This window comes from Drosophila teissieri, chromosome 3R, assembly GCF_016746235.2.
Source record: "Drosophila teissieri strain GT53w chromosome 3R, Prin_Dtei_1.1, whole genome shotgun sequence".
Classification (NCBI taxonomy): domain Eukaryota; kingdom Metazoa; phylum Arthropoda; class Insecta; order Diptera; family Drosophilidae; genus Drosophila; species Drosophila teissieri.
This window is the reverse complement of record NC_053032.1, coordinates 13,980,816-13,998,898: the sequence shown is the minus strand read 5'-3', so window position 1 is coordinate 13,998,898 and position 18,083 is coordinate 13,980,816. Positions and strand designations below refer to the sequence as shown.

General features: G+C 49.4%; 7 protein-coding genes across 13 annotated transcripts; 4 read left to right on the top strand and 3 right to left on the bottom strand.

Moving 5' to 3' along the window:
* Positions 1-106: 106 nt before the first annotated feature.
* On the bottom strand, positions 107-1,677 carry LOC122622052. 3 transcript variants are annotated; one of them, XR_006326267.1, is made up of 4 exons: positions 1,482-1,676; positions 522-1,380; positions 351-449; positions 107-290 (listed from the first exon to the last, which is right to left on the bottom strand). XR_006326267.1 is itself a non-coding variant. In XM_043800182.1 (2 exons), the coding sequence occupies exons 1-2, from the start codon at positions 1,559-1,561 to the stop codon at positions 600-602; spliced, it is 861 nt and encodes a 286-aa protein (XP_043656117.1). In that variant the 5' UTR covers positions 1,562-1,677; the 3' UTR covers positions 488-599. The 3 variants fall into 3 exon arrangements, 1 of the variants encoding a protein (XP_043656117.1); XR_006326266.1 differs by having other exon boundaries at positions 107-449; XM_043800182.1 differs by lacking the exons at positions 107-290; positions 351-449 and having other exon boundaries at positions 488-1,380; positions 1,482-1,677.
* Positions 204-3,230, top strand: LOC122622051 (protein MEMO1). Its single transcript, XM_043800181.1, has 6 exons — positions 204-433; positions 1,845-1,926; positions 1,983-2,051; positions 2,116-2,228; positions 2,293-2,404; positions 2,465-3,230. The coding sequence occupies exons 1-6, from the start codon at positions 385-387 to the stop codon at positions 2,925-2,927; spliced, it is 888 nt and encodes a 295-aa protein (XP_043656116.1). The 5' UTR covers positions 204-384; the 3' UTR covers positions 2,928-3,230.
* On the bottom strand, positions 3,227-13,509 carry LOC122622049. Of its 5 annotated transcripts, none has more exons than XM_043800174.1 (15): positions 12,481-13,508; positions 12,068-12,151; positions 11,819-12,009; positions 11,580-11,741; positions 11,366-11,511; positions 10,634-11,216; positions 9,769-10,563; positions 9,676-9,702; positions 9,003-9,083; positions 8,807-8,943; positions 6,201-8,741; positions 5,308-6,129; positions 4,374-5,239; positions 3,885-4,083; positions 3,227-3,833 (listed from the first exon to the last, which is right to left on the bottom strand). In XM_043800174.1, exons 1-15 carry the CDS (start codon positions 13,000-13,002, stop codon positions 3,457-3,459), a joined length of 7,533 nt encoding a protein of 2,510 aa, XP_043656109.1. In that variant the 5' UTR covers positions 13,003-13,508; the 3' UTR covers positions 3,227-3,456. The 5 variants fall into 5 exon arrangements, with proteins under 5 accessions (XP_043656109.1, XP_043656110.1, XP_043656111.1 ...); XM_043800175.1 differs by having other exon boundaries at positions 3,227-3,827; XM_043800176.1 differs by having other exon boundaries at positions 11,819-11,997.
* A 338-nt stretch (positions 13,510-13,847) lies between these two features.
* LOC122622054 (cytochrome c oxidase assembly factor 4 homolog, mitochondrial) lies at positions 13,848-14,134 on the top strand. The gene has a single exon (XM_043800184.1). It carries the CDS (start codon positions 13,937-13,939, stop codon positions 14,132-14,134), a length of 198 nt encoding a protein of 65 aa, XP_043656119.1. The 5' UTR covers positions 13,848-13,936.
* LOC122622053 (peptidyl-tRNA hydrolase 2, mitochondrial) lies at positions 14,118-14,585 on the top strand. The gene has a single exon (XM_043800183.1). The coding sequence runs from the start codon at positions 14,118-14,120 to the stop codon at positions 14,535-14,537; it is 420 nt and encodes a 139-aa protein (XP_043656118.1). The 3' UTR covers positions 14,538-14,585.
* Positions 14,522-15,782, bottom strand: LOC122622050 (GTPase Era, mitochondrial). The gene is made up of 2 exons (XM_043800180.1): positions 14,834-15,782; positions 14,522-14,777 (listed from the first exon to the last, which is right to left on the bottom strand). The coding sequence occupies exons 1-2, from the start codon at positions 15,765-15,767 to the stop codon at positions 14,590-14,592; spliced, it is 1,122 nt and encodes a 373-aa protein (XP_043656115.1). The 5' UTR covers positions 15,768-15,782; the 3' UTR covers positions 14,522-14,589.
* A 411-nt stretch (positions 15,783-16,193) lies between these two features.
* Positions 16,194-18,028, top strand: LOC122619186 (L-dopachrome tautomerase yellow-f2). The gene is made up of 4 exons (XM_043795944.1): positions 16,194-16,415; positions 16,562-16,951; positions 17,082-17,737; positions 17,805-18,028. The coding sequence occupies exons 1-4, from the start codon at positions 16,244-16,246 to the stop codon at positions 17,943-17,945; spliced, it is 1,359 nt and encodes a 452-aa protein (XP_043651879.1). The 5' UTR covers positions 16,194-16,243; the 3' UTR covers positions 17,946-18,028.
* The last annotated feature ends 55 nt before the right edge of the window (positions 18,029-18,083 follow it).

Genomic DNA, 18,083 nt, shown 5'->3' with positions numbered 1-18,083 from the left:
TTGAAATAATGGTGGTAATAATAATACCGACTTTTGACTTTTGGGAATTTTAAATTAAATTGTTATGTGATTTCGTTTATAGGGAAGGAAATTTAAAAAAATTACATTCGCACTTTACCTTTTGTATTTTATTTTAAGTTTTTTGATCGAACATTTATAATATTTAATATTTATAAGAATTAGTATCCAAACACTATTTAAATACTTTTTGGAGCCCTGAAAAAGCGTGACCAAAGTGCCGTGAATCCAGTGAATGTGCATGTTTAGAAAACAAGACGACGGTCACACTGCTGCACCAATAACAAAGAACTCGGTTTTTCTACAAGTAACGGCCAGTTAATAGAACTTACTAACTAAACAGACAGATTAGGGATCTCGCACAACATGTCGGCCAGAAGAGCAACCCATGCAGGCAGCTGGTACACGGACTCGGGTGAGTAACCACCCATCTGCAATCAGAAGATAACACAATCAAATATTGCATCGCTTGTGGGTGTGGGATAAACGCATATGTATTGCACCTGTGCGTGTGTGTTTGCGGGTAATGAACCTTAGGGTGAACCAAAAAAAGAACTACATGTCACCTAAAACTGAGTAATTCAGAAGTTCTTTTCCGGATCCGAGCCCACCGAGTTCCGAATCTCGTCCATGCGATCGTATGCGATTTCGGTGGCCCAGCACAGACGCTTCTCCAGCTCGCTGTTGCGCCGTCGCTGCTGACGCAGTGCATCCAGTCCGCGTTCCAGCTGTGTGCATGCCTGGAAGAAGGTGCTCAACTCGGGAATGTCGCCGAATTCACCGGGATGCCGACGAAATCCCTGCGTGGCGTCCGTGGTAAGCTTGTCCAGACGATTCTGAAGAAAACGCTGGTCGAACATCTTCTGAAGCTCCTGGGTCGTCGCCTTGCCCAACTCGTTGTTGGAGTCGTTTAGGTGCAGGTCTCGAATGCGATCCTTCAGTCCCGTGAAGCTAACTGACTCCAATTTCTCGCCAATGCCCTGGAAGAGCTCGTAGCTCTGCTTGAGCTCCAACTGCATCTTCCGGACATCGTCGTCGATACTTTTGGCCGCGTGCGATTCCATAAACTCGGCACGGGCACTGGCCTCCATGGGGGGCCCATCATATCCTGATCTAAGCGAAAAGCTGGACGTTGTTGGGGCCGGATCCGATGCCTTATCCTGGGCTTCGCCTCCCGTTAAACGATCTTCAGATGATCTGCTTTCGGCGGACGAACTCTTTTTACTGCCTGCGGACGAGGACTTACCATACTTCTTCTTTGAACTCCTCGATTTCGCTGTCCTTGTTTTCCTGATGGGCCCGAAGATGGGCAGCGGATTGGGACTCAGGAGGAGTTCATGTGAATCGGAATCGTTTTCAGCCCTGTTGCACGATTATAGATGGATTCATTTGATTGGTATTAGTTTAAAAATGAACAATCCAATCTATTTATATCTAATTTAAGTGGAAACTTGAGAACTTACTCTTGAGATATTATGGCGGTAAGCTCATTCCGAATGCGATTCATGAGCTCATCGCTGTGTTTTTCCTTATCAGTTTCCATTGCGGAATGTTAAACTAAAATTTATATCAATATTTAATAACTTTATATCGCTTCTGTGATAAGTCGACTCGGCAAAAGTTTTATAAGCCTGGAAATATTTGTTTGTTTGCTGCTAGGCAACGACAGGCCAACTTATTTGAAGTATTTCAAAACTGAAACGTGCAGGTGTTTATTTTACTTATAAAAACCATTTCCTCCACATGTTATTTAATTAATTACGGGAAAACAGGGACTACTATACCATTCTTTATTCGTTAAACAATTTATTTAACTTGCATTCCAGGCGCCGAGCTCTCCAGGCAGTTGGATCGTTGGCTGGGTGCCGCGGATTTGTCCCATGGACCAGCTCGTGCCATAATTGCTCCGTAAGATTTAACCGAATTCTGCCAAAAGGCCTCTTTAATTAAGTGGTATTTTCTAGACATGCTGGGTATACGTACTGTGGAGCCTGCGGTGCCTTCGCCTATCGCCAAGTTAGCCCTGTTGTCGTGTAAGAAGTTCACATTCAAGATTTGCGTGAAGACAATCCGGTTTTATTGAACCTTTGCTTGCAGCAAGCGAATCTTCATACTGGGTCCCTCGCACCATGTGCGACTTCGTGGCTGCGCTTTATCCGTGGCGAAGAAATACAGGACGCCCCTCTACGATCTCAAAATTGATACTCAGAGTATGATAGTTACGGATTAACGCACGGTACATGTTTTATTTATTTGAATTGCTTTTTGTTTTAGTCAACGCTGAGCTTGAGAAGACTGGTCAGTTTTCTTGGATGGACATGAAGACTGACGAGGATGAACACTCCATCGAGATGCATTTACCTTACATTGCCAAAGTGATGGAGGAGTAAGTGCTATTGTTGATCATTTGAAAGAGAAATTGTACTAAGCAATAATACTGCTGCAGCTACAAGGACCAGTTCACCATTGTGCCTATTCTGGTGGGTTCGCTCAATCCCGAACAAGAGGCACAGTACGGCAGCCTTCTGTCCTCTTATTTGATGGACCCCACCAACCTGTTTGTGATATCTTCCGATTTTTGCCACTGGGGCCAGCGCTTCAGCTACACCTACTATGACCGCTCTTGCGGAGCGATTCACAAGTCCATCGAGAAGCTGGACAAGCAGGGCATGGATATCATCGAGACGCTCAGTCCGCACTCCTTTACTGAGTACTTGCGCAAGTACAACAACACGATATGCGGACGCCATCCCATCGGAGTGATGCTGGGCGCCGTGAAGGCACTGCAGGATCAGGGCTACGACAAGATGAGTTTTAAGTTCCTCAAGTACGACCAGAGCAGCCAGTGCCAGAACATGGAGGACTCCAGCGTCAGCTACGCCTCGGGGTCCCTTGTGTTTGAGATGTAAATGCATTCAAGTATTTTAGCCACTCGTCGGCATCTAATTCTTGCTATTTAAGCGTAACGTTTTTATATTTACTAGCATCAAATTGAAAATTTAACAATAAATCCCAATTCCCAAACAAGTTTCAATTTATTCGGCATTGTTCTACAAATATAAGGAATGCATTTATTAATTAAAACCATACCGAGAAATAAATATCACTTTAGTACGCTTGCGTTGCTTTCATAAAATAATTGGTAACTGTAATACGCCAGTCTATAGTTGATTTAAGTTCAAAGCAATAAAAAACACCCATTCGCATGTGAACTTCCATTTAAGTTGATTTTTCTTTATTTTTCTCTTTTTTGTTGAAACATTGAAATTGACTCCTAAGTCATTTTGAATGATTTCTTGGATGCGTTTTCGGTTTTTTCATTTTTATGTTTCGTTTTTTCAGCTTTTCCTCGATGAAATGTCTGCGTATTTGAGAGTGGGATGAATGTGAGGAGTTCAACTCAATCTGCTGGCCATGCAGCACCTCTTGTCGTGTGGTTCACCACCAGGCAGCGGCTGCATTGGCGGCTCCTCCGGCGGTGGCATCCGCCGAGGCCACATCGTTGGGCCCACCTCCGGCTACCGTGCCATTGAGCCGCGAGCACTCTGCATCGGTGGCGATCTGCAGCGCGTTCATGTTCTGTACGAAGGTTTCCAGGGCGGCGGCATTCTCGTCCTGGCTGTACGGCGAAGTTCGTTGGCTAAGCGGGCTGCGGCGCAGGAATTCGTTCAGATCGCTGGCCACGCTGGCCGCCTTCGAGCCTCCACCCGGTACCACCGAGTGGTCGAAGTCGTAGCCAAAGGGGTCCGGAGGCACCGGCGGCTGTGGCATTCGCGTCAGCAGATTGTTCTGCACGAAGAGGTGGGAGTCTGTAACTAAAAGTGGGTAAATTGGATTAAGGACTAAGCCATATCGTGTGTACTAACCACTGCCGTAGTCGGCGGCCACGTTGTCGCAGTAGTTGGCACCCTGACCGACGCTGCCCGGCGGCGGCTGCTGTTGCGGATCATAGGCGTTGGAGGAGCGTGCCCGGTTGCCAAACACGCTGGTGATCTCCACGTGATGCGGCGACGGCGACGCGTTGTTGCGCGTGAAGTTGGACTCCGAAATATTGTGTATGGAGACCTGGAAATGTAAACGCAAAATGCAATGGGAGTATGTAAACTATTAGAAAAACTATAAATAACGATTTGTAGACTTTATTTCAGCCTGTCTTACAAAAAATAAAAAGTTTACACTTTCTTGCGAAATATCCTTCGAAAATTATCAAATTTAAAATGTGCAGATACAAAAATTAGTTAAGATGAGAAAAATGAGGCGAATGGATAGTAATTTTGAGTGGACAACAGCGGATAATTTTGATAGTTTGAATAGAAATCCTGGTCCAGGAACCAGTTATCAGAACCGTAACGCACCTCGTTGTTGAGATGCTGGCCCGGTATCAGATTCTTGAGGAAGGCGGCGTCGTCGTAGCGAATCACTCCGGTGTTCGGAATGCCCTCCAGGTAGGAATTGAAACCGGTGATGGTGGGCGGCGGAGAGTCGTCGCCACAGCTGTGATGCATGTGGCAATCGCTCGATCCACCGCCGCTTCCAGAACCCTGTGAAGCTGTGGCCGCTGCAGCTGAGAAGACCTCGAAGCCGTTGTAGTAGCTCGACTGCTGGTACTTCTCCTGCAGTGGAACTCCGGCTCCAGATCCGCCAGTACTACTGAAATCCTGCTGCTGACCAAAGCCCGGCCACTTGCTGTCCTTGGCTTTTTGCTTCAGCTCGCTGCCAATGGCCGATAGACATTTCTGTGACTGCTTGGGACGGGCAATCACAGCCGCCTCGCCGACTAATCTGCCAGGACTGTTGGCCCCGCTTTCGGCGCTGCTTGGGGGAACGTTGGTACAGCTAATACTGATATTGTTGTGCGTCCCGTTGCCGCCGTTGCCGCCGTTGCTGCTTCCGCTGCTGTTGCCACTGGCCGATCCACTGGAGAAGTAGGAGAAATTCGATGTGCTGCTGCCGCCGTGACCAACTGTGGCCGCACTAGGCTGCTGTTGCTGCTGCTTTTGCTGTGTGGCGCGTGCCGCCTCTGCCACAGCCTCTTGGGGCGTGTAGTAGTTGACATTGCTGCCGAACTGGCGATAGCCCCCCATGGCCAGGCCATTGGTCACCGCCTGGTGAAGCGCTGGATTCCGTATGGTAAACATGCCGTTCTCGTTCTTGATGATTGCGGCAGGTTGATCCATGGCCATGGCTGGAGCAGCCGGAAGTCCGGCGGCAAAGTTTCGCACTGCAAGGAATGATCACAATGTATTTATTATTATATCACAATTTAGAGCAAGTAGAAGAACTACTCACCTGGCGGCATTGGGTTGGGATTGGGCGGCATCATTCCTCCGCCGCTCACTGGACCATTGCCCTGATGGAACATGGGATTGCGCAGCGTGATGATATTACCACTGGCATTGGCTTCAATGGTGGCCGCAGTGGCTGGCGAGGAACCCAATATCTGGCCATCACCCGCTCCTGCACCTGATCCGCTGCCTCCTCCTCCCGTTCGCTGCTTGTTGGCCGGCCCAGAACTGCCTGGGTTTCCGCCGCTCCCACCACCACCAGACTTTCCACGATTGCGACGGCGTCGCCTGGAGGATTTCCCGTTGGCGCTTGCTGCAGATGCCGCTGCAGCCACATTTGGTGGTGGAGCTGGAGCTTGGCTGCGATTGGGTCGTGGGTTGGCCTCCACCATTATAACACCGTTGGGATCCATGCCAGCGGCACCGGCAGCTCCATAGTATCCCGCCAGGAGGTGAGACGGCTGCTGGAAGTGATGCTGCTGCTGTTGCTGCTGCTGCTGCTCGGCCAGAGGCTTGGACAGCAACCGGATGGACTCACTCTTCTGGCGCAACTGCTCGCTTTTAGCCGGATCCACCTTGGTAAGGGTGATACCAGGCGGTAGAGAAAGGTGTTCCACCTGTACACCGCGGTTCAGCTGGTCCATAATGCTGCAATTGGGGGACTGCGATGCCTGTTTCGAACTGGAACTACCTCCTGCCTGGCTGATCCGTAATTGCTGCATCTGCTGGGCGAGGGTGCTGGCATAGCTTCCAGTCTGCGGCGGGGGTATGGCCACTTCGTTGGGATTGAAATAGCCCATGTTGTGTGGAATGCCGGAGAGATCCTCTGCAACGGATGATGTATGAAAATGTATCAATTAATATAGGTTGTTGTATGAACGGTGTTCTGTAACATACCCTGCTTCTGGCGATGTCCGCGCTTTCCGCGCTGCGATCTCTTTGGAGGAGCACTGGACTCCGCCGCATGAGGGTTGGAGTGCTGCTGAACGGGCTGCTGTTGGCCCCCAGCCGACGACTTTGTTCGACCATTGCCCCGTCCACCTCGAGAAGGCTGTTGCGTCTGCGAGTGCTCACTGCGCTGGTTCTGAGCGCTGCGATTGGATTCGAGATTTCCAGGAGCCTGCTTCTGCTTCCTCGATGATTCCGCTGGACGCTGCGGCTGGCTCTTGGTAGGCGGTACCTTTTCCTGTTGATACTGCTGCTGCTGTGGCGGATTGGATTTGCCCCCAGACGCAGACGTCGATTTGCTTTTAGGCTGTGCCTGGGCCTTGGCGGGCTGCGACGCTGGCTGCTTAAGGGGGGCCTCCTGTTGCTTCACCTTTTTGGAAGGTGCTGCAACTGGGGCTGGAGCCGACTTCGCCTTTGTGACCACTGAAGGTGCAATGGGCTTGGGCGCCGGAGCAGCTGGCAGCTTGGGCTGCTGCCGTATTGGCGGCGGCGCTGGTGCTGGTGCTGGGACTTCCTCCTCTGACTCACTGCCAGTTTCCCACTCTCCCTCTGAAGAATCTTGCATGTGTAGCGACTTAAAGGGATTGTTGTCCAACTGGCCAGGATCCAGTCTCGACTTCAGCCGTTTCTGCCTCTTGGGTGGCTCCGGTTCCGGCTCGGGAACCGGCGGTGGTGTCACTTCTACAACCTTGGGTGGCTTGGAAGTCGGCTTCTTGGGTGCAGTCTTCGGCTTAACACTGCACACCGAGCTTTCGCGCGTACTCTGCGGCGTCTGCGACTTTGAGGAGTTGCTGCTCGCTGTGGAACTGGAGGCGGCGGCCACAGCAACGGCTGTTTTCTTCGCCTGCTTCTTGTTCTTGAGCTTGGCTTCCTGCTCTGCCGCAGCTTCCGCTGCAGCCGCTGCTGCTGCTGCTGCCGCCGCTGCTGCTGCTTCAGCCGCAGCTGCTGCTGCCGCCGCGGCAGCTCGCTTAGCCTCTTTCTTCTTCGCCTTGGCACTCTTTTCAGGAACACTGGGCGCTGGAGCCGGAACGATGACTTGTGGAGAAGCAATTTCTTCCGGCTGAGTCGGACCCGAAGCCACCATGTGCCCGTTGACAAATGTGTAGAGCAGTTTGTCCTCGTGCGGAGCACTGCCTTTGGCCACTACAGTCACCTGCTGCTCGGCACCCGGATGTGGCAGCTGCACCCGGCGTATTGTCACAATGCGCTTGGAGGGATCGGCAGTGATGGAGTTGGCCGCCATTGCGGCAATCACATCCCGAGACAGTTGAGGCGGATGTTGGGACTGCTGAGGAGGAGCAAAACATACGGGCGTGTTCTGCTGCCCTAGTCCCGCCGGAGAGTAGAAGGAGGCGCTACTACTGAACTCGGGATACTGCGGCGCAGACTGCTGTGGAGGCGCCTGTCTAACAGGTTCGGCAGTGGCAGTCGTCGAGGTCGAGCCCCCGTTCAGGATCTCTTCCAGCTGGGCCATCTTGGCCAGCTGCTGTTGCTTGGTAGGCAAGTAGGAGAACTTGAACTCGTTGTTCGTCTGCTTGACAGTGGCAATAAGTTCGAGGATCACCGTCTCCACTTTAGCCTTTGCCCGCTGGAGATTTTTTATGTTTGTCTCCAGCTCACCGATGCGCTTCTTCTCCTTTTTCCGGCCGCCTGCAGCCGTCAAGGCCTTCATCTCGTACTTGTCGATGAACTCCTTGAAATAGATGTCCAGAAACTGGCCGCGCAGGTCTTCCAGCTCCTTGATACGTTTCTCCTCCTCCTTGCGCATCTTCTGCTTGGCCTTTTTGGCCGCTTTCTTGGGATTCGCGGTCTGCGGCTGCTGGGACTTGCCCTCGATAAAGTTCAGCGTCTCATTTATCCAGCGTTGTTGGTCCTGTTCACGAGTATAGGTATAGGTACCCAGGAACTCGGCAAAGTCCTGCATCATGTCCTCTTTGCTGTAATCCGCTGGAAAGCCGCCACCGCGCTTAAAGGCGGCCACAGCAGCTGCCGCTTCGGCCGCCGTTGCCGCAGTCGAGGCGTCCGTGGCATCCGTGTGCATCTGCAGCCTCTTGCAGAGGCTGTCCAGACGCAATAGACTGTTGTCGCCCTCCTGCTCCTCCTTGTCGCCAATTTCATTAAGAGCTGCCGCTGCAGCCGCCGCTGCGGCTGGTATCTTTCGCGGATTGCCGGGGGATTGCAGCTGCGCCGTGGCGAACACTTTCAGGCTGGGTGGTTGGTTTGGCGAAAGGGATTCGGCCTTTGGCGGCCGCTTCGGTGGGATGGCTGCCGGTGCGGGCACAGCCGCTGGCTCCGGCATGCTGCATTTGGTCTTTGATGGCGTGGCCTCTTCCGTGGACTTTGTCTTCCGGTCGTTGACAATCTGGGAGAGCTTCTTACGCAGCCGATCTCTCGTCTCGTTGAAGCGCGCATGGTTGCACTCCTTTTTGACACGTTTCTTCGAATGATTCTCCTTGCAGGGCTCCCCAATGTCCGCGTAGTCAGCACAGCCTAGTGGTTAGAAAATACACACTATGTTCCATATCCGAACAGAAATCTGAATCCTAACTACTTACATTTCCGCATTTTCTCCTTGCTCTTCTTGTTGCCTCCGGCGTCGCCATTTCTGCCTCCAGACTGAGACAAGTTCGATTCTCCCGACTTGGATTTGGCACCCGATATGCCAGTAGTACTATCTGGTTTAGTGCGTTTTCTGGAATACAATATGAACTCATAAGCTAATGATTTAAAGTGCTATGAAGTATAACTTACATTATCTGAGAGTCGTGCAACATCATTAGCTGATCCACTCCAAATTGCATCTTCTCGATGTTGGCATCACCCAAAGTAAAACTGGAATTGGAATAATTGATTTCCGAATCAGAATAGTACAACTCAAGTTCTTCCTTGTTAAGTCCCATTTTTAAAATCTCTGTCTCTGGCATGCAAAACAGAGGCCTGCTACATTATGAATCGTCGCGACTATCTTGCCACAAATGCTGCCAATAATTATTGGTTTATATTAAATTTCCATGCATTTTTTTGTGACAGTTCTTGTGCAGAAGATAACGATATGCAAAGCAAAGGACTCAATTAATTAGTAATCGATAGGCGATACTGTTAAGATATTGAAATGTTCATAAGGTTCACGCGAAAAACTTCTTCAAAATATTCTGTATGGCATATATTGTCTACAATTAAGATCCAGCTACGAATGATCATATATACTCTAACCATTTTAAAAGTTTTTACTACTATTTGGTTACAACTTTTTTTTCACTCCTGCAGTATTTTGCAATGGCAACCCTGTGGTGTAGATAGTCCCCAAAAATCACGTGTCCGTGCACAAATGTCAAAATGGCAAACATCAAATTAGAAAACATGGACTTGCAAAAAGTGCAGTGTTTTTCTAGTTTATTCCAAATATGTTGACTGTAATACTTACTCATCAGTGATTTTGAAGGGTGAGTATCTGCGAATTTAAAAATAAAAACTTTTAGGAACATACACGTTGAGAACAAATTAGATATAGACTTACCCAATAACTTGGGCCAGAAACTGCTCAAACCGATTATCTTCTTTATCACCAACCACACTGTTCAGCCGCAGTCGCAGATCGCCCTTGAGCAGCTCCAGGTGACCGAAATCCGTGCAACTCGAGTTGAATTTCACAAAAAAGTTGGCGTAGATGGAGAGAACGAAGGTCCAGTATGTTTTGTACACATAGTGCTGGTTTCGAAGATCCAGCAGCTCGGCGGGGCTGGGCGCCAGTTTCCGATTGAAGAACATCAGGGAGGGAATCGTGGAGCGCAGCTCCTCCCGCGTGAACGACAGCGGCTGGAAGCAGCGCAGCAGATATTTGGTCAGCAGCGGCGACAGCTGGTTGGAGAGGATCTTTCTGGCCAACTGGCAAGCGGAGACCCGGCAGTTCTCACCGCAGATGAACTGCGGCTCAATCGTTTCGTGGCGATAGCGCTTTCTGGTGGCCAGGTGCTGAAATACCGCCCATGCGATGTGATATGTGGTGCGCAGCGTATCGGACGACTCTGCCTGTCGACGAAACACCGATCCACTGCTGCCGCTGCTGGTTGGTGACTCGTCCTCCGGCAGATCGCTCGTGCGTCGCTGCTGTTGGACGGTGGTGGAGCTCGTGGCAGCCGCTATAGCCGCATTGTGCTTGGCCTCATCACTGGTGCAGGTGCTGAGGATCTTGGACTTCATCAGCTTCGGATCCTTCTCGACAATGCCGAGCGTTGTGCACTTGGCACAATGGCCCGCTTGTCGCGGTCGCAAAGGAGTGCCGGCGATGGAGCAAGTGATGCATTTGCAGTTCCTGGTGGTCGATAGCAGTGTTTATTATTATTATTTGAAACATTTCAGGACGCGTGGATCGTGAAACTTACTCGTTATGGTGCTCGAGAAGAGAATTGCACTTCTTGCAGAGATCCTCGTGCACCAGCTTATTGGGCGGGTCGTAGAACCCATCGGGCCATTTCAGCTTCGTGAAGGCCATGATATTCTTCCAGGCCAGCTGGCGATCCACGATGCGCTGGAAGTCTATAAACTCATCGTCGCTGATATCCGGCAACGAGAACGAGGTGGCGTCCAGGACGACCTTGTCGAATATGTTGTACACATCGAGCAGGCCCATCCGGCGCTCGTGCTCCGTGGGCGACAAGTTAAACTTATTTAGCTCGATCCAGATGTCCGTCCAGCGCCGCTCAATGGAGTGCATGTGCTCGTCGAACAGCATGTACCGCTTAATCAGCGCCGTCGTCTGGGCCGATGGAGCCACCTCCTTCAACGACAGGATGCAGGCTAGCATTGTATCCCCCAGGGGAATGAATACATGTTGCTGGAAAAGGCGCTGACATAGGAGAACCCACGACAGCTTGAACTTTCGTAGGAAATCGTTCTCAAACGCAAACAGGCTGAGCGAGATCTTCTGCGAGATGCAATTTAGATCTGAGTAGCCGTCCAGAATGTCTACATGGGGTTAAATAGGAAGAGAGATTCATAGAGTTAATACTGTTTCCCTATTAAACCAATTAACCAATTTATAAAGAATTGAGTATATGTTCTACAGGTTTACTTTAAAGAAGAATGGAGTGGAATGGAATAGAAAACTCTCTTACATGTTAGCATCCTTTCTGCCGAAATTTTCTCGTTCTCCTGAATATTCTGGGCAATTTCGATCATGCCCTCGGAAAATGCCTTCACAATGCATTCGACATTATAGGCGAGTATTTGTAGCAGCAGCATCGGATTGTTGGCCATTAAGCTGTGGGATAGATAATGTTTAATTTAGGGTATAGAGTAAACAAATGCGGGCCTGAGGTCTCCTCTTACATGGCGCTAAATAGCACTAATATCATATTATCGGAGATCGCTGTGTCATCAATAAAATCAAGATATTCGGCATTTTTATCGTAGAGGTAGCCGCTCGTAATCCAATAAATCTCCTTGTTGCACTCAAGCAGCTTCTCAAACTTATTGTAGGCAGCATCGTTTCTGAAATAAAGATGTTTGGATGATGATTAGCAACTGACTATTGATCCTTTTCTTAAAGTATAAGAGGCTATTCTTACTTCAACATGGGGCTGTAGGCCTTGATCAGTACGTCTAGCAACATGACCACCATGTGCGCAGCCTTAAATTGATCCATCATGATGGCCATGATGGTTTCGCGGTATTCGAGACATTCCTTGCAGGAACAAAATGTGAAGAACTCCTCCTTCCGGTGTTTCACAAATATGAAGGCAAGATTCTGGAAATATAGCTACAATGGATTAGGAGTACGTTTCATTATGCATCTCGATCATTTCAAGCAATCGCACCGTAATTGCACGCAGCTGTCCGTCGGCGTCACGCAGCGGATTCTTTGGATCCTCAGAGAACAGGCGCATGTTCTCAATGGCCATCTGAAAAGACGATGATGGATAGTTAGTATTTATTGAGAAAGTTGGATAAAAGAGCTAAACTCATTACAAAGTACATGTATATGGTTAAAGAGCAGATCTATAAACAAGTGTTCTTAAGACCTAACCAAATAAGAAAGCTTTCTAAATTAAATATTAAATTAATTAAGCTGCCTATCTAGCATACTGAAATATATAAGATCGATCTAATAAGATAATTTCTACCTTTCTAGAGTCCAGAACTATCTTATTTGATTTGACAACTCATTAAATACAATGAATACAAGAATGAAATCGATCTCCACAACTTTCTGAACCTCTTGGGAACCCACCAAATACGACCGCGTCTCATCGTTGGGATCGCCGCCCTTGTGCTCGCACTCGTGGAGCAGCTTGTCGCTCAGCTCCAGTTCGATGGCGTTGTCTTCCCGCTGACTCCACTGCATCAGCGACACGACCTCCTTGTAGACCGTCTCCGCCTTGGGGGCGGGCGCATAGGGATCGAAAGGGGGCAGGGCGAGGATCGTGTGCAGCGTGTTAATGATATTGCCCTCGGGAAAGTTGAGCCGCTCCAGGAGATGGCATGGCGGTGAGCTGCTCCGCGCCGGCTTCGCCTGTTGGACACCAGCAGGCGGTGGCGACGGATTTAGCTGGGAAGCGGTGGCGTCGCAGGAGGAGGACGTTGCGGCATCCACATCGCCCTCCGCATCCGCATCCACATCAGCATCTACATCCATGGAGGACAGGGACATCACATGGCAGCAGGAAGGCGGCGCCTCCTCCATTGGCAGTTCGCCATTGACCAGCGGCTCATCCGCATCCGTTTCTTTGGTGTGCGCCACCTGATCGGCCATTTCTGGCGGGGGCTTTCACGCGGTGGGTGGGTCGATGAGCCCAACCAACTCAGTCCCCGGCTCCGGATCACTTGTTAGTCTTTGGTGCTTCTGCTGGCCAAATCCGCGTATGCGCGACGCATTATTATATACGAAATCACAGATGTAGATGCACTTTCACTCGCTCACTGTATGCGCGCGCGTGTCTGTGTGTGTGTGTGTGCGCTGGTGTGTCGGTGTGTGAGTGTGGGTATTGGATTGGTTTGGTTTTTGGAATCGAAATCGGTTTTGGAAAAGAACGCAGAGCAGCGCAAAGCGCTTTTCCCCTCGAATCGCGCCAAGTGCGCCTCTGCTTTCATCAGCGTTTCACCGAAGGGCCATCCGTTTGGTTTTTCCGGGACCCGACTTTCCGTTGCCTCGCAGTTTCCGTTTCGTTTGCACCCACGATTGTTGTGATTTTCCGCTTTTTGTGATTTTTCGCCTGCTCGTTGCAATTCGCTCGTTTCTCGTTGATTGCATTCGCAGCGATGTGACCGTTGCGGCTTTCAGTCGAATTACCGCAACGCCACGCAAACGAGGTGTAAAGGAATGGTCACACCCCCGTGCACACTTGTTTGACCGAAAATGTTTTCTACATCTTTTTATTTCCCGAAGAAAACGCCAAAGTTTATTATCATATATGTGGCCCTTTCACAGAAATCTAGATTAATGGGCTACTAAAATTTTAATTTGCGTGAAGCTGAAAGCATTTCAAGCCAGACAAATATTTAAGAAACCGTTTGAGGTTCATTATGTTTGTTTTTTATTTTTCTAAATAGTAATATCTTTAAATTCGATATTTTTGAAGCACAAATTTGGCGCAGAAATTATCGGTGATTCTGCGATGTGCTGACAACCCTGACCGAATTTCGTAATTTCGAAACGAACGATTTCAGCCGGCGAAGGGGAGAAGAAAATGTCCGCATCGACGGATCAGGATCCCGTGGAACTGATGCTGAAGAAGACCGGCTGTATAGAGCTTCACTACAAGGTGCAGGAGTGCATTGCCGAGACGGGAGACTGGAGGGCTTGCCAGGACAAGGTTAAGGAGTTTCGGGCGTGCATGCAGAAGTACGTAGAGCAGCAGAGCCAGAAGTATGCCCACGTCAAGTAGCATCCTGCAGAAGTTCCTGAGCAACGGTTTGGCCTTCGGCAAGTCCACCAAACTGGCGCTAGTGGTGCGATCCGACCTGAAGATGTCCAAGGGCAAGACAGCGGCCCAGTGCGCCCATGCGGCAGTCATGTGCTACCAAAGCTCTGTCCAGGGAACCAAGCTCCAGAACGCCATTTTGCAGCGATGGTGTCGCCTGGGACAGCCGAAGATAGTGCTGCGAGTGGACAACTTTGAGCAGCTGAGCTCCCTGGAACAACAGGCTCAAGAGGCGAACGTTGTGGCCGCCATGGTTAGGGACGCCGGGCGCACTCAGCTGGAATCTGGGACAGCTACGGTCCTCGGATTGGGTCCAGCCCCTGCCGAAGATGTAGACAAACTGGTGGCGCATTTGAAGCTTTTGTGAACTCTTAGGTTTATGCAACGTTACAAATAAAGTACAAGTAATCAACAAGTGCTCAGGCGGCGGTCTTCTTGCCCTTGGAAATTGTGGATATGGTAAGGGACACTGCTTGGCCGAACATCTCCACCAGGTCCGAGGTGACCCTTTCCGTGATCTGCCGCAGCTTCCCATTGCCCTCGCCGCAGATTAGGCGCTCGATTCGCGTGGTGGGGCACTGGACCAGCACGGAGGTGTAAACCACATCTGCAAGAGGAATCGAATTTAAAAAGGATTTCTTTATGAATGCACAGAATGCTTACTTTTTTCCACACTGTAGTACTCAATCTCGCACTTTAGGCTGTAGGGTATTTCCTGCGGCAAGTAGTCAAGCAGACGAGCCCGCACACTTTCTACAATCTGTGCTTCCGGGCTGGAGTCGGTATAAATGTCGGCTGGGAATTTCCAATCCCTGGGCTTGGCCTGGCCCACCAGATAGTTTTGCATCTCCTGCAGCCCATTGCCTGTCAAGGCAGAAACAAGAAACACGTCGCTGAAGTGGCTCCAGCTGGTCTCGCGCTTGTTGATTCTTATTTCCTTGGCGGGAGTACTTTTTGCTTCGATTTCCCGCTTGCCCACTGTCAAAGTGTCATTGGTGAGTGTTTTGATAAGATCCAGCAGCAAACGCTTCGACTTCAGGGCGTCTATCTTGTTGAGAACAAGGAAACTGGGCAGGTTGCTATAGGCCTTCAGCGTATCCAGAACAGTGGGATGGAGTTCCTTCCTCGTCCAGGCATTTGAGGCATCGTGTACCACGGCGATGATGTCCGCATGCTGTATGGCATGGCGGTAGGCACTCCTAAAGTTCTGGTCCAGGTGGTGTCGACGAATCTCATGCTGGGTGACCAGGCCCGGCGTATCGTAAAAGACTAACTGCGTCTGGCCGGTGGTAAAAATGGCCGTGTTTGACTGCCGAGTGGTGTGCACCTTGGCCGAGGTGGGACACACGCGGTGGTTCACAGTATTGTTGATGAAGGTGCTCTTTCCCACATTGGGCACTCCAATGACGGCGATGTGCAGCGATCGCTGCTCCTCTCCAGCATTCCTTGATTCTGCGGGCGGTGGGCGCGTGGTCGGAGCCACTGCATCATTGGTTTGGGCGGAGCCGGTCAAGCTGCGCACGTTCACCACCAACAAATTGTGGTTCTTCGTGCTATTCAGCAATTTTAACGCACTGGCTAACAGATTATAGCGCATCTTGCAAAGCACTGTTTACACTGATTAAAGTGCGATTTACACAACAGCTTTTTGAAATCGATATCGCTTATCGATTTTTGTAGTAATTTGATTATTTTCACTAATCGTCCTTAAATATTTTGGCGCCAATTTTACTGCTTTAGTTTTTTAAGGCTTACAGTTTGTGTATATTATTTTAAAGTTTTTAAAAGAACCATTTCTTTGTTTTTTAATTTTAAGCAAAAGATTGAACACCGTTGCTTTATTTACAACTAATTATGGTTCTGCTTCTGTGATTGATTTACATATAATCAGGCTAACAAGTCACAAAACCGGTTTGAGAACTTGTGAGAGTCGCGCTTTTCTTATCAATTTCAATAATTTGCGCCTGAACCGCTGGGAGAATAGATTTCCATTGGGAACAAATTGGCTTTCAGTCGCTATTGAGGCCTCAAATCGGCAAGGCGAACATTGATTAGATCCCCAAACACGGAGCAATGTTATCGCCACAACTTCTGATTCTTAGTTTAATCTCTGGGTTACAGCTGCTTTCCTTGGCAGATGGTGATCCCATGATAGAGGTCTTCAGATGGAAGCAGATGGACTTTTACAATCGGGGAGATGGCCCTTTGAGCTTGGGCGGAAGAAAAGACAGACCCAGCTTTTCAGGTATGTTAAAAAGTATTAATAGTTATCATTCAGTTTTTACAGAGTCTAGCTATTACACGACCCACGTAAATGTAATTTGATCTCAGATTAAAAGATTGATTTATTGGTAGTTATTTTATATACCCTTTTTTTTATTGCTAAACTAGCTCCGGTTGTCTTTCCTGGCAAGTACTCTCGTCGGAAGCGTCAGGTTATGACCTCACGCGATACACCAGTTGTCATCAACTCCCGCACCAACGTTGACGACCCCAACGACTCCTACATTCCGTACAACAACGTGCCCATGGGAGCCACTCACTTCCGTGGACGCCTTTTTGTCACGATGCCTCGGCGACGGGTGGGCATCCCGTCCACCTTGAATTACATCGATCTGGCCGAGGACGGATCGGTCCAGAGCCCCAAGCTGCGGGCCTATCCCAACTTTGCGCTTAATCAATTCAACGCGAGTGCGGAGAACTTGGTGTCCGTCTATAGAACCTCCGTGGATGCCTGCCAGCGTCTCTGGTTCATCGACACGGGAATGCTGGAGTACCCAAGTGAGTTTACTATGCTTTTGTTGTATCAGGTTATTTCGTACTATGTTCGATCCTTATCAATAGTAAAAGCAAGGCCGGCCTTCTTTTTCTGGTGGCCTACAGTAGACGTAATCATAATTCTCATTTTTAGATAACCGCCAACAGATCCGACGTCCCAGCATTTGGGTAGTCGACTTGGCCACGGATCAAGTGCTGAAACGCTTTGATATTCCGGAAAGTATTGCTGAAACGGGTCGTGGATTGGCCAGCATCACCGTCGATGTGAAGGCGGGTCAATGTGGCGATGCTTACGCCTATATTCCGGATCTGGTGTACCGGCGCCTGTACGTCTATCACCTCCGAAACGATAGAATCTGGTCCTTCGAGCACAACTACTTTAACTTCGACCCGCTTTCCGGGGACCTCAGCATTGGCGGACAGACCTTCCGCTGGGACGATGGCATCTTCTCAATTACTTTGGGAGCCCAGCGGCCAGATGAAAGTCGAGATGTCTACTTCCATCCCATGGCCACTACGAATGAGTTTGTGGTTTCCAACCGGGTTCTGCAGCAGGAGTCCAACGCCGCACGCTCCGATCATGGAAACGATTTCCGGGTACTCGGAAACCGTGGTCCATCCACACAGTCCACGATGCACGCATACGATCCTGGGACTGGGGTGGTCTTCTTCGATGAGATCCAGCGAAACGGAGTGGGCTGCTGGAAAACCAGCAAGCCAATCTCGGCGGAAAGCTATGGCTCTGTGGATTCCAATGCCATGGACATGATTTATCCCAGCGACTTGTCGGTAAGCAAATGGTTAAGGATAAAAGAAGAAAACCTAGTTAAATGTTTGATTCATCTTACTGCTCCAGATTGACGAGGACGGCACCATTTGGGTCATGTCCAACTCCATGCCCATCTTCATTTACTCCACACTGGACACGAATGTATACAATTTCCGGATCTGGAAGCAAAAGGCATCGCTGGCCAGGAGGGGCACAGTTTGTGAGTGATTCGTGTGGAAATCTTAATGAATGTTAAACTAATCTGTTAATTAATAATACATAAGTAAGAATCACGAAATTTCCCTTTGTGACATAATTATTGAATAAATGGGAAGTCTTCTAAATCTACTCTTTAGTATGTGCAGA

Bases quoted from the DNA above. Each gene is read 5' to 3' on its own strand.
- LOC122622051 (XM_043800181.1), top strand. From the start codon at position 385: ATGTCGGCCAGAAGAGCAACCCATGCAGGCAGCTGGTACACGGACTCG. The intron at 1,927-1,982 runs GTAAGATTTAAC...GGTATTTTCTAG, and splicing joins GCTCGTGCCATAATTGCTCC to ACATGCTGGGTATACGTACT. The intron at 2,229-2,292 runs GTATGATAGTTA...TTTTTGTTTTAG, and splicing joins TCTCAAAATTGATACTCAGA to TCAACGCTGAGCTTGAGAAG.
- LOC122622053 (XM_043800183.1), top strand. From the start codon at position 14,118: ATGCCCACGTCAAGTAGCATCCTGCAGAAGTTCCTGAGCAACGGTTTG.
- LOC122622052 (XM_043800182.1), bottom strand. From the start codon at position 1,561: ATGGAAACTGATAAGGAAAAACACAGCGATGAGCTCATGAATCGCATT. The intron at 1,381-1,481 runs GTAAGTTCTCAA...ATCGTGCAACAG, and splicing joins ACCGCCATAATATCTCAAGA to GGCTGAAAACGATTCCGATT.
- LOC122622049 (XM_043800174.1), bottom strand. From the start codon at position 13,002: ATGGCCGATCAGGTGGCGCACACCAAAGAAACGGATGCGGATGAGCCG. The intron at 10,564-10,633 runs GTAAGTTTCACG...ATCGACCACCAG, and splicing joins CTTCTCGAGCACCATAACGA to GAACTGCAAATGCATCACTT. The intron at 6,130-6,200 runs GTATGTTACAGA...CATCCGTTGCAG, and splicing joins CGGACATCGCCAGAAGCAGG to AGGATCTCTCCGGCATTCCA.
- LOC122622054 (XM_043800184.1), top strand. From the start codon at position 13,937: ATGTCCGCATCGACGGATCAGGATCCCGTGGAACTGATGCTGAAGAAG.
- LOC122619186 (XM_043795944.1), top strand. From the start codon at position 16,244: ATGTTATCGCCACAACTTCTGATTCTTAGTTTAATCTCTGGGTTACAG. The intron at 16,416-16,561 runs GTATGTTAAAAA...TTGCTAAACTAG, and splicing joins AGACAGACCCAGCTTTTCAG to CTCCGGTTGTCTTTCCTGGC. The intron at 17,738-17,804 runs GTAAGCAAATGG...TTACTGCTCCAG, and splicing joins TTTATCCCAGCGACTTGTCG to ATTGACGAGGACGGCACCAT.
- LOC122622050 (XM_043800180.1), bottom strand. From the start codon at position 15,767: ATGCGCTATAATCTGTTAGCCAGTGCGTTAAAATTGCTGAATAGCACG. The intron at 14,778-14,833 runs GTAAGCATTCTG...TTCCTCTTGCAG, and splicing joins GTACTACAGTGTGGAAAAAA to ATGTGGTTTACACCTCCGTG.